General features: G+C 41.0%; 1 protein-coding gene across 2 annotated transcripts in view; it reads right to left on the reverse strand.

Moving 5' to 3' along the window:
• LOC124037771 (FAS-associated factor 1-like) overlaps positions 1-13702 on the reverse strand; it is a 95042-nt gene that overhangs the window by 73585 nt on the left and 7755 nt on the right. For both annotated transcript variants that reach the window (XM_046352804.1, XM_046352805.1), the window contains exons 3-6: positions 11196-11242; positions 3700-3926; positions 3090-3181; positions 2788-2879 (exon numbers count right to left, since the gene is read on the reverse strand). In XM_046352804.1, coding sequence (XP_046208760.1) covers positions 2788-2879; positions 3090-3181; positions 3700-3926; positions 11196-11242 — 458 coding nt within the window. The remainder of the gene's footprint in view (positions 1-2787; positions 2880-3089; positions 3182-3699; positions 3927-11195; positions 11243-13702) is intronic.

The following is a 13702-nucleotide window of genomic DNA, read 5'->3' on the forward strand; positions in this document are numbered from 1 at the left end:
TCAAGACTAATCAGCATACCAATTGTTAATAGTTTCCAATGCTTTTGGCCAGCCAGCATCTGAGGCATGAGTATCTCTGAGGGGTTCACAGACTGGGGAGGGAGGGACGTGGCAAATAAATACCAAATGTCTAATGATGCATTTGTATTTCACATCGAGTTCAAATAACCTTCAATAAACACACTTCCTGGAAGCAACAGAAATAGATGCGTCACATTAAAATATTCATCACCCTACATTATTTATGCAAGAGATTAGCTCCATCTAGAAACCCTCCTATATTCAGTCAGTCAACAGACACTGGGAAATGTTTGTTTGGCTCAGGAGTAGATATTTGTAACTACCTTTGAGTGAGAGCTTGACTGAAATCTCCAATTTATTTATGATCAAACACAGGATTCAAATGAGTGGGCCTGATGATACGGAGAACTATTTGACTGGTTTGTTTGGTTAATGTGTGCAGAGATCGGCTTAGAAGTAATTGCCTACTGTGGCTTGTATTTGTTAAGTTATGTCCCATTTCCAGAAACCGCACCCAATTATTACAATGGGCTAGGAACTTAATCAGAAGTAAAATGTTAGGTTTTAAACTCAAGCAATGAGTAGATTAAATATGGACATACGTTCATATTAGTGAAGTACTAAATACTAGATGGTCTATTCCAGTATGTAGACAATTAGATTATTAATGAATAAATAAACCACCAAATATAATTGCCTTCCACAACTTAAAACAGTTAAGTAGTAATATTTTTAAAAGTGTTAAAGCCAAAAAACAAGCACACAATTTATTCCAACTTCGACTTTCTTTCATTGGATTTCCAGCGTGCTACCTACCACAAAGTCTACTTTCAATTGAAGTTAGGCAGGCTTGAATGTACCCTCCTCAGTGTATGTCTTGTTTGTTCACTGTGTGATATAAAAAGGTAGTACCAAGGTAGCTCTGCTAGTAGTGCCATGTCAGCCTAGTCAGTCTCCCGTTTCAGCAGGTACAGTATTAGGCCTCATACAGGGTTTGGCAGAACGGTGGGAATGGCAGCTCTCTGACAGCAGCAGACTAGCAACTCGGTGACTGCGCTGCGAAGGTTATTTTTAATGCTGCTGTGCCAACGGCTTGCCTGCCCTCCCTGCAGGAGGCCTGGTCCTTTGAGCAGTGTGATTGTCATCCTCTCTCAGCAGCAAAGATGACAACAGGGTCGCCACACCCCCCCCCCGCTAACTCCCCAACACACCACCAAAATAGTTTATGGAAGATAATGAGCTCCTAACACTGAACATTATAGCTATAGCACTCAGAAAATTGGAAATTGTGCCACTAAGAGACACAGCAGTTTGCACAGTTATCCAGAAAATGGCCATTAGCTGCATCCTACACAGTCAAACCTCTACTTACTGGTTATCAAAGCAGCACAGCCAACGGCAGCAGCAGCAGCATTCTTTCTTTCTGGATATCAACCCCCTAAATATCTGAGAGATATTACAAAACTGTATCCAAACAAGGCATTGCAATACTTGACCCATGCCAGTATCTGCCAGTGTCTCTGCGTCTGATTCAACGTGTTCGGAGAGAAACACAGGAGGAAGAAACATGAGACCAGTTGTAATTTGACTGTTGTCCTCCTGTCTGACACACGTCGGTGCACAGTGACTGCTGTAGAGCCGGACTGGCTCTTCATAATGCATGGCAGTGCCAGGTGTCCATCTCCTCAGCAACCCCACTAGGCCCCGACTGCTAATCAACAAAGATAATTGCACAGATCCATCCCCTCCTGTTACAACAGACCACTGACAAACACCAACAGCACTACATCTCATTCACAATTACGGAAGCAATACTATAGTACCTTGCCTTTCACACACACTTCTCTCTCTACATTTGGTTAAATCTGATGTTGTTAAAGTATGCTCAGATAAAGATTGTATAAGTGTTCAACCAAATCCTGACCATCCTTACTGGTTGGTGCCACGCTGGCAAGCAGGTGCACCAGAGAGCATTATCACCACGGGTGGGATTTCCTTATTAGTATGAACTTTACCTGGCTGATACAGATGAGAAATCAGATCGGACACAAAACCAGCCTTTGTGATGGGATTACAGCTCAATGATGAGTAGTTTGACATTTCAGATGGAAAGGTTGTTAAAACCTCCTTGGATTCATACAGCTTGGTAGAATGACCTTCTAGAGTGGCTTAATGGTTCCCCCGCAATGAATCTCAAATGTCTCTTGATATTACATAAGTGAAAGACTGCTTTACTATTGGTATAGGAAAATAACTGAAATAAAAGCTCTGAAATGGTTACAAATACAGCTATGAAAACCATTATTTACACTACAGAGACCATTGCAGTAGCCTTTCATTTTAAATGTCAAAATAAATGACAGAAACCTTCTGTGCACAAGGGTAAAATATTCCAATCACATTGAAATCTATGGTATAATATTAATGGATGGTATATCGTCCAGAAACAATTTTAGCATTATTAGGTGTATAGTGCCATCTAGTGTTCAACATGTATGTAAACGCCTCTGGTTGGCAAAGTGTTGCAATCCTGTGGATAAACCAGTCCTTTAGATGTGGGCAACACTAACAGGCAATGCTACTGCATTGTTCCATATCAGAAAAAGTGGCAGTGTCCATTTTACTATAATATTTTTTTTTAAAGAGGCAATAATGCTTTTGCTGGGATGGCATCTCCAACACTGAGGGTAGGCCTATTCTACAACAATCCTGCTACAGATTACATGACTGAAAACAGAGTGAGTGAAAGTGAGTCAAGTTAGTTACCTGTTTTGGCTGGTACTTGCAGTGGGGGTGATCTCTGGGGTCAGCACATACAGGCTGTTGTTCTTTGGCAAGTGTAAACTTTGCAGAACGATCTGAGGACATAGGGACAAATGAATAATGCACAGCAGTACTGTATCCATCCCCCCCTAGATGGGTGTGGGTGACATTTGTGAAAACTACTCCGATGTGTGAAAAATAAATTAAGATAAAGCTAAAAATGGCGCAAAGAAATGGTTTAAACATGCTCATTTGAAGAGGCATTCCATTATCGAAAGAAATCTTATTTTGAGGGCAATACTCACACTGTCAGATAGGTCTCCACTCTTCCAACCCTTCAACTGCATTTTTGATACAGGGACCTGAAGCTCTGTCTCAAGAATCTGTTTAATTTCCCCTACAAAGATAAAATAAAGGAAGAAATCTCTCATTTAATTGCAACAGAAGTTCACCATTAGATGGCAGTAAAATACTGGTTACACAAAACCTTCAAATAAGTTTAATGCAGTCAAATTACTGAATTCATCATGTGTATTTTCTGTCGTGAGGGCACAAATATATGCTTAATTAATCATTTTTAGATAATTTTCCCCTTACATTTTCCCCTTCCCCTTAATTTGGGTAAAAACAGACTTCTTAATACTATCTTCACAACAGAAACTGTTCCAATACTGGTTACAAGTGTCCTGATTCTGAGAAAGGGATTCAAGTCTAAAAACTAAAGCACTATTAGTGTGAAGTTGATTTGACCAACATCACTCCTTTTACCAGGAACTGACAATATTTTCGCTTCTCAGTATCACCACATTGTCTCAGAGTAAGCAAGCAGAAACAGTGTGTGATGTGTAGGACCATAGTGGAATGTTAGTGTAGGAACCATAGTATGAGTAGTCTATGGTGAGAGGGTCGCCTCACCGACTACGCTGCCCTCCTCTATGACCACTTCCACAGTGCGCTGGCGGTACTCCACCCGGAAGTTGAGCATGCGTGGCTGCCGCTCCACAATGTGTCGGGAGGGGAGGGCGGGGCAGAAGGCTGAGGAAGACGAGGAGGATGCTGCTGGAGCCGCTGGTGGATCCGCTGGTGCTGCTTGGCTGCGAGATCCATAGATGTTGGCCTGGGATGCCACGCTGGATAAGTTACTGTGGGTTCAGACAGTTGGCAAAGGGTCAAACGAAGCGTCATGTAGAGCAGTAGTATTAATACTTTTACAGCAGGGACACCCCCCTTGCTAGGTAAAGCTCCGCCTTATCTCAGTTCATTGGTCACCATAACACCACCCACCCGTAGCACGCACTCTAGCAGGTATCTCTCACTGGTCATCCCCAAAGTCAACACCCACTTTGGCCACTTTTCCTTCCAGTTCTCGGCTGCTAATGATTTGGAACGAATTGCAAAAATCACTGAAGTTGGAGACTTATCTTCCTCCCCAGCTTTAAGCATCAGCTATCTGAGCAGCTTACCGATAGCTGCAGCTGTACACAGCTCATCTACCTACCTCATCCCCATATTGTTTTTATTTACTTTTTTGCACACCTGTATTTCTACTTGTACATCCTCATCTGCACATCTATCACCTCAGTGTTAATTACTTCGCTACTACGGCCTATTTATTGCCTTACCTCCTTACTCCATTTGCACACACTGTATATGTATATATATATATATAGATAGATTTTCTATTGTGTTATTGACTGGGTCGCAGTTGTAAATGAGAACTTGCTCTCAACTGGCCGACCTGGTTAAATAAAGGCGAGATTAAATATATTATATATATATATAAATAATGACAACCTTCAAAGCTGTACATTTTGATATCCACAACAAATAACTTTAAATTCATTACACATTCAACTCTAAGAGAACCAATACCTACATTTACTCAATAAAATGGTTCTGATTATTTTTCAATAACATTTGTATCCCATTTAATAAGAATATGTAGTATTACAAAAAATGTGTAGTAAAACTCCACTGCCATTTCCTAGTGAGGTCTCGACCACAACTTTGAATACCACTGATGTAGACCAACATAGAGCATCACGGAGTCTTTTGTTTCGTTTCAACCAAAATACAGTGTTATTCTTATACCACATATGGAACGTGATGGTTAAAAACTTGGTATCACAATGCATGGAAATGTTGAAGGAAAGCATCACATTTCATGTTAAGTAGCCTAAACCACAAGAAAATACCCAAAAACCTGGAGCGTGCCAAAAAATAAGAATACCCGCAACCCCCTTCTAAGGCAATAAGGGTCGCTCAGCCGCAACAAAAATAGTCTCAGAGTCAGTGTAAACAGGCTTCACACCCGGGATAATATGGGCAGGGTCCTATAGACGCTGAATTGTCTTTCACTGAGCAAAATCAGTCTTTTTTTTTTTGCAGAGACCAGAGACACAAAACGCCTTTCTCTCCCTCTCTGACTAGGGCCTGAATTCCCCTGAGCCCTAGTCCCACATGGCAGTAAATAATGTATTTTCTCTCTCCCAACCCAGACAAAGAAGCTTCTCTTTTCCTCTGGGGTCAGCACATATCACACTGGGAGGGGGAGCAGGGTGCCAAGGCCTTGCACAAAGAGTGCATTTATCCCACCTGATTACAATACCAAAAGGTTAAAGACGTTGGGATTCTGAGGCCACGTAGAAAACTGTTACAAACAGTCATCATACCGTAAACAGAAGACATAGGTCAGGCTTGGATACACCCACAGCCAGAAATTAGGCATACCATCATAGGTGGAAGGGCAGAGAGAGAGGGAGAGATAGAAACAGATGGGCAGGTAGAAAATTGTGTTCAAGAAGAGCAGAGGCTGTTGGCAATAATCACGGGTCAAACCCTCAAAGGGCACGTGGCCAAACACCTGTATTCCAGATACCTGCACAACTTACCTTGTATACTAAACAAAAAAATGTAAAAAGGCACAAAATGAAATAAGTTACAGTTCATATAAGGAAATCAGTCAAAAAAAGGTAGGGGCGTGAATCAGAAAACCAGTCAGCATCTGCTGTTGCCACATTTTGCCTCCTGCAGTGTGACACATCATGCAGCGTTTCCAATTCATGATGCATTTCTATGGGCTTATTTTGGACCTAAGCTTGTCGCCTCACTTCCTGACTATCAGTTAGGGCGGAGATGTGCATTTCGTCATTATTTACAGATCTCTGGTGTAAATGGGACAGTGCACACAGCACAGAAGGAGAAGGAGAAGAGATCAAAACTACAACATGAGAACAAGCGGACAAAGGATCATAAAAATGGAAATTAACAAAATCTCAATTCCTGCAATAAAGGAAAAACATGCATTCGATTTACTGCACAGCCCTACAACAGAGAACCGTTCAACCACATAACACCATACATGGATAATACACTTGGTGTGCCACACGTTAGTATGCATATCGAGAAACACACCGTCATCTGCGGTTGTGAGGCAGATTAGAATTACTGCCACATTCTCGAAAAACGTTGGGCTCCACAAAATGGTTCAGAAAACAAAATTGCCCGTTTGAGGTAATCCACCCTTACCTAGTAAATGTTTAAGAGTGAAACTAGAAGCACGGCAAATTACACTTCCTGTTGAGTGCACAGACAGTTCAGTTTCAACCTTGGTGCAGAACTGACAACTTATCAGACATATCCATCAAAGAATATATGTTGGTGTTGTTGAGACCGGCCCATCTATCACCTAATCCATAGTGAAGCTTCTAACTCGACCCCACACACAGACGACACAACCAATGACTAAATAAATATGGCGTGACAAAAATGGAGGTGAAAATTCACCATGGACAGAAGGCTTGGAATGTGAAGGAAGGTTTCAGATAACAACAAGTATCGTAGTTACACTTCACCACAAACTTGGCACATTGATACTAAGGATGGTTAAGTCAGGAGAGTTTCAAATAAAAACGGCGGTTCCATGGCATACATGTAGATGGCACTCTCCACCTATTCAATGTGATGCAGGACATGGCTTTGTGGCTGAGAGCAAGCCTCCAGCTGGCTCTGGTCACCTCAATGGAGCCGTTTACTGTGGAGGAGTGCCATCCTACGAGAGCAGCCTGGTGCCAGCTATTTAGTATACGGGCTAGCTGCAAGTCACGCTGCCAGGCTCCATTCATAATTATGTGTGCCCTTAAGAAAACCATGTTCTCATGCCCCAAAGTCTTAAGAAACTTACAAAATAAACCGTTTAACAGAATGTGCCCAGCCTGAATGTATTTGTTCTTGAGCTCAGTGTATTCATGAGTGCTGACTGACCGTTGAGCAAAAACGTTGTCCACAATGCCTCTTAGAGGCTTTTCTCAGTTAGTAACACTCTTAATTCCAGCTTTTGGCAAGATCTGTTCTTCTGGATTTATCCTCTTTCCCAAAACACTATTTTGCTTCTGTTGATAGCTACTAATGTATACTCAAAGAACATATCAAATACTATCACAGCTTAGTCTGTTCCATTTTCTCCCTACCATTGAAATTCAGTCATTCAAATGCCATGACACCTACAACCTATACCTTGAAAATCACCTCAAACTATAACCACCGCCAAAAATACTAGTCTTTCACCTGATATTGCCGAGCTTTGAGCTAGAAATCTGGTTGCATGATTTACGGGCTACATTGGTGTTGAATTCTCAACAGAGTAAACTTGAAAAAGTGAGCTTCCTAAGGGAAATGAGATCCAAAGCCTAAATGTCCTGCACTGATGATGACAACGATTGTTTCCCCATCTGTCACAGGTTGTGCAGACTCAAGCTCAGTACAAGAAACAGAGCTACATCCTCAAGGAGGTCAAGTACTCTTGTGAAAACAATCATTAAAAACTGATGTTGCAAAAATTCTTGAAATACTGTCCCAAAGCTACTTAACTCAGCAATCCTCGTCAGGCCACACAAAGTTTAGGCTTACTGCAGCTTTACAAAAAAATGACTAAAACATCTAGGCCTACACAGACGATGGACTAAAGCTCCACACAGCTATGAAAATGTACAGTACTAGTCAAAAGTTAAACATTCCAGGGTTTCTCTTTGTTTTTACTATTTTCTACACTATAGAATTGTGAAGACATCAAAACCATGAAATAACACATATGGAATCATGTAGCAACCAAAAGTGTGTTAAAATCAAAATATTTGAGATTCTTCAAAGTAGAAGAATCCCTTTGCCTTGTTGACAGCTCTGCCTTGTTAAAAGTTCATCTGTGGAATGTCTTTCCACCATAATGCCTTGGAGACAATCAGTTGTGTTGTGACAAGGTATGGGGTGGTAAACAGAAGACAGCACTATTTGGTAAAAGACCAAGTCCATATTATGGCAAGAACAGCTCAAATAAGCAGGGAGAAACAACAGTCCATCATTACTTTAAGACATGAAGGTCAGTCACCCCGGATATTTCAAGAATTTTTGAAGTTTCTTCAAAAACCCATCAAGCGCTATGATGAAACTGGCTCTCGAGGACAGCCACAGGAAAGGAAAACCAAGACTAACCTCTGCTGTCGAGGATAAGTTCATTACAGTTTCCAGCCTCAGAAATTGCAGCCCAAATAAATCCTTCACAACAGAAACTGTTCAGAGGAGAATGCGTGAATCAGTCCTTCATGGTCAAATTGCTGCAAAGAAACCACAACTAAAAGGACACCAATAAGAAGAGACTTGCTTAGGCCAAGAAACTTGAGCAATGGGCATTAGACCGGTGGAAATCTGTCCTTAGATCTGATGAGTCCAATTTAGCCATTTTTGGTTCCAACCGCCATGTATTTGTGAGACGTAGAGTAGGTGAATGGATGATCTCTGCTTGGATGTGGGGGTGACAGTGACTTATTTAGGATTCAAGGCACACAACCAGCATGGCTACCACAGCATTCTGCAGATAAACACCATCCCATCTGGTTTGCGCTTAGTGGGACTGTCATTTGTTTTTCAACAGGACAATGACCCAACACACCTCCAGTCTGAGTAAGGGTTAGTCGACCAAGAAGGAAAGTGATGGAGTGCTGCATCAGATGACCTGGCCTCCACAATCACCCAACCTCAACCCAATTGAGATGGTTTGGGATGAGCTGGACCACAGAGTGAAGGAAAAGCAACCAACAACTGCACCAGACTGTTGGAAAAGCATTCCAGGTGAAGCTGGTTGAGAGAATGCCAAGAGTATGCAAAGCTGTCATCAAGGCAAAGGGTGGCTACTTTGAAGAATCTCAAATATATTTTGATTTGTTAAACACTATTTTGATTACATGACTCTAAACTCGGCAAAAAATGAAACATCCCCTCAATGTCAACTTATTTTCAGAAAACTTAGTGTAAATATTTGTATGAACATAAGATTCAACAGATAAACTGAACAAGTTCCACAGGCATGTGACTAACAGAAATGTAACAATTGGGGGGCGTCAAAATCAAAAGTAACAGTCAATGCAGCTGGTGGACACACCAGTTACTAAGTACTGCAGTATCGTCATGGACTGCACCAGATTTACCAGTTCTTGTTGTGAGACATTATCCCACTCTTCCACCAAGGCACCTGCAAGTTCCTGGACAATTCTGGGGGGGGAATGGCCCTAGCCCTCATCCTCCGATCCAACAGGTCCCAGACGTGCTCAAAGGGATTGAGATCCGGGCTCTTCGGTGGCCATGGCAGAACACTAACATTCCTGTCTCGCAGGAAATCAGCCATACTGCTCGATCTGTGCGTGGTGGCATTGTCATGCTGGAGGGTCATGTCAGGATGAACCTGCAGGAAGGGTACCACATGAGGGAGGAGGTCTTCAATGTAACGCATAACGTTGAGATTGCCTGTAATGACAACAAGCTCAGTCCGATGATGCTGTGAAACACCGCCCCCCTCCACCTCCAAACTGATCCCGCTCCAGAGTACAGGCCTCTGTGTAACGCTCATTCCTTCGACGATAAAAGCAAATCCGACCATCACCCCTGGTGAGACAAAACCGCGACTCGTCAGTGGAGAGCAGTTTTTGCCAGTCCTGTCTGGTCCAGCGATGGTGGGTTTGTGCCCATAGGTGGTGATGTTGCTGGTGATATCTGGTGAGGACCTGCCTAACAGACCTACAAGCCCTCAGTCCAGCCTCTCTCAGCCTATTGCGGACAGTCTGAGCACTAATGGAGTGATTGTACGTTCCTGGTGTAACTCGGGAAGTTGCTGTTGCCATCCATTGCCTGTCACGCAGGTGTGATGTTCGGATGTACCGATCCTGTTCAGATGTTGTTACAGGTGGTCTGCCACTGAGGATGATCAGCTGTCCGTCCTGTCTCCCTGTAGCGCCGTCTTAGGCGTCTCACAGTAGGGACATTGCAATTTATTGTCCTGGCCACATCTGCAGTCCTCATGCCTCCTTGCAGCATGCCTAATGCACATTCACCCAGATGAGCAGGGACCCTGGGCATCTTTCTTATGGTGTTTTTCAGAGTCAGAAAGGTCTCTTTAGTGTCCTAAGTTTTCATAACTGTGACCTTAATTGCTTACCGTCTGTAAGCTGTTCGTGTCTTAACGAACGTTCCACAGGTGCATGTTCATTAGTTGTTTATGGTTCATTGAACAAGTATGGGAAATTGTTTAAACCCTTTACAATGAAGATCTGTGAAGTTATTTGGACTTTTACAAATTGTCTTTGAAAGAAAGGGTCCTGAAAAAGGGACATATTTTTTTGTTGTTGCAGAGTTTGTTATTTCATAGTTTTGATGTCTTCACTATTATTCTACAGTGTAGAAAATAGTAAAAAAAATATCAAATGTAAAAAAAAAAAACTTGAATGAGTAGGTGTGTCCAAACTTGACTGGTACCGTTTGCTTTTTTGAGAAGGACAATTTTATTTTACAAGAGCATGAAAAAGTAACCATCTCTTCTCTAAAATGTGCCTTCACTGTGGGTGATATAAGACACTATGACATTTATATAATCTCTCGCATAATTTCATACAAATGATTGTTCTATATTCATGTCAGCAAAAGGTTCAGGGCATTATAAGCTCCTGTGCTTACAGAAAGTACATGAAGAGTGTGTGCAATGGTAGTTTTAAGCCACTGGCCTCGATTTCCATTTACACACATATTTCAAGTGAGTAAGAACAGGACACAGCTTGGGAAATATTGAAATGTTGAGGCAGTATTGAAATGTTGAGGCATGAGCAATACCGGACTTGTTGCTCACAGTTTTTAAGTATGGATTTGAATGTGGTGATGCATGCCTCCTGTGTAAAGAGTGTTTTCTATTTTGCCGTAGGTTTACGGGACTCCCATGCAATATGGTCAACATTATTGGAGTGGATGGTTAGGAAACAGGCTACATTTTATTATCCGTTCCCTCACATATCTGAACAAAGCCAACTGACAAACTTTGCACAGTGAACACTTGATTGACTCTTCTTAAGAGGCAGACTTTTCTGGCATATTACCTTTGCAAGATCCCATTCTCTTGTGGTATCACACCATTGATGGCCGCCTGTAAAGAGAGAAAAGACCATGAAAAATGTTGTGTTGCAACTTAATACATTCCTGAAAGCATGCATGTTCCAACATCAAATCCTGATTACTGTAGGTAAATGTCCCCATAACTTTCTACTGCCACTTCCTGCCAATAGAATGACTGCAAAAGGTTGCATTTGAAATCAGTCATGCAAGAAGCGGAGTCACTAACCGCTAATATATTTCAAAACGAAAATCCCCAAATTAAGCGTTACAGTAATTACTTCAGAAAGCATTCATACCCCTTGACTAATTCCACATTTGTGGTTATAGCCTGAATTCAAATTTCTAAAAACATGCGTATACTGTCATTATTGGGTATTGGGTGTAATTGGGTCAGATTTTTTATTTTATATTTTCAAAGCTATTTGATAAATCTTTTGCAAATTTATTGGAAATTAAACACAGAAATATCTCATTTCCATAAGTATTCACACCCCTAAGTCAATACATGTTCAACTCACTTTTGGCAGCAATCACAGCTGGGAGTCTTTCTGGGTAAGAGCCTTGCGCAGATTGAAGTTCAAATTGTAACTCGGACTAGTGGTCGACCAATTATAATTTTTCAGCGCCGATACCGATAATTGGAGGACCAAAAAAAGCAGATACCGATTTTAAAAAAAATATATATAAAAAATGTAAAAAATAAAATAAAAAAAAAATCGGCCAATTTTTTTATTTGATTTATTTATTTGTAATAATGACAATTACAAAATACTGAATGAACACTTATTTTAACTTAATATCATACATCAATAAAATCAATTTAGCCTCAACTCAATAATGAAACATGTTCAATTTGGTTTAAATAATGCAAAAACAAAGTGTTTGAGAAGGAAGAAAAAGTGCAATATGTGCCATGTAAAAAAGCTAACTTTTAAAGGTTAGGGTTAACCCTAACCCAAATTACATTGTCACTAACTTTTAAGTTCCTTGCTCAGAACATGAGAACATATGAAAGCTGGTGGTTCATTTTAACATGAGGGTTCAATATTCCCAGGTAAGTTTTAGGTTGAAGTTATTATAGAACTATTTCTCTCTATACCATTTGTATTTCATATACCTTAGACTATTGGATGTTCTTAAAGGCACTTTAGTATTGCCAATGTAACAGTTTAGCTTCCGTCCCTCTCCTCGCCTCTACCTGGGCTCAACCCAGGAACACATTGACAACAGCCACCCTTGAAGCATCGTTAACCATCGCTCCACAAAAGCAGCGGCCCTTGCAGAACAAGGGGAACAGGTACTCCAAGTCTCAGAGCAAGTGATGTCACCGATTGTAACGCTATCAGCGCGCACCCCGCTAGCTAGCTAGCCATTTCACAGCGGTTACACCAGCCTAATCTCGGGAGTTGATAGGCTTGAAGTCATAAACAGCGCAATGCTTGAAGCAAAGAGCTGCTGGCAAACGCACAAAAGTGCTGTTTTAATGAATGCTTACGAGCCTGCTGCTGCTTACCTCCGCTCAGTCAGACTGCTCTATCAAATCATAGAATTAATTATAACATAATAACACACAGAAATACAAGCCTCAGGTCATTAATATGGTCAAATCTGGAAACTATCATTCCGAAAACAAAACATGTATTTTTTCAGTGAAATACGGAATTTTCCGTATTTTATCTAACGGGTGGCATCCATAAGTCTAAATATTCCTGTTACATTGCACAACCTTCAATATTATGTCATAATTACGTAAAATTCTGGCAAATTAGTTTGCAACTTGCCAGGTGGCCCGAACTGCTGCATATACCCTGACTATGAGTGCAATGAACGTAGGAGAAGTGACAATTTCACTAGTTTAATATTGCCTGCTAGCAATTTCTTTTAACTAAATATGCAGGTTTAAAAATATGTACATCTGTGTATTGATTTTAGAAAGGCATTGATGTTTATGGTTAGATACATTCGTGCAACGATTATGTTTCTTTCACAAATGCGCTTTTGTTAAATCATCCCCCGTTTGGCAAAGTTGGCTGTCTTTGTTAGGAAGAAATAGTCTTCACAGTTCGCAACGAGCCAGGCGGCCCAACCTGCTGCATATAGCCTGACTCAGAACGCAAGAGAAGTGACACAATTTCCCTAGTTAAAAGAAATTCATGTTAGCAGACAATATTAACTAAATATGTAGGTTAAAAAATATATACTTGCGTATTGATTTTAAGAAAGGTGTTGATGTTTATATTTCGGTACACATTGGTGCAACGACAGTCCTTTTTTCGCGAATGCGCTTGTTAAATCACCCATTTGGCGAAGTAGGCTACTACTCAATGATAAATTAACAGGCACTGCATTGATTATATGCAAGGCAGGACAAGCTAGATAAACTAGTAATATCAACCATGTGTAGTTAAAATCACTAGTTATGTTAAGTATGATTGTTTTTTATACAGATATGTTTAATGCTAGCTAGCACCTTACCGTGGATCCTTGCTGC

The sequence above is a fragment of the Oncorhynchus gorbuscha genome, linkage group LG06 (assembly GCF_021184085.1).
Source record: "Oncorhynchus gorbuscha isolate QuinsamMale2020 ecotype Even-year linkage group LG06, OgorEven_v1.0, whole genome shotgun sequence".
In the NCBI taxonomy this organism is placed as follows: domain Eukaryota; kingdom Metazoa; phylum Chordata; class Actinopteri; order Salmoniformes; family Salmonidae; genus Oncorhynchus; species Oncorhynchus gorbuscha.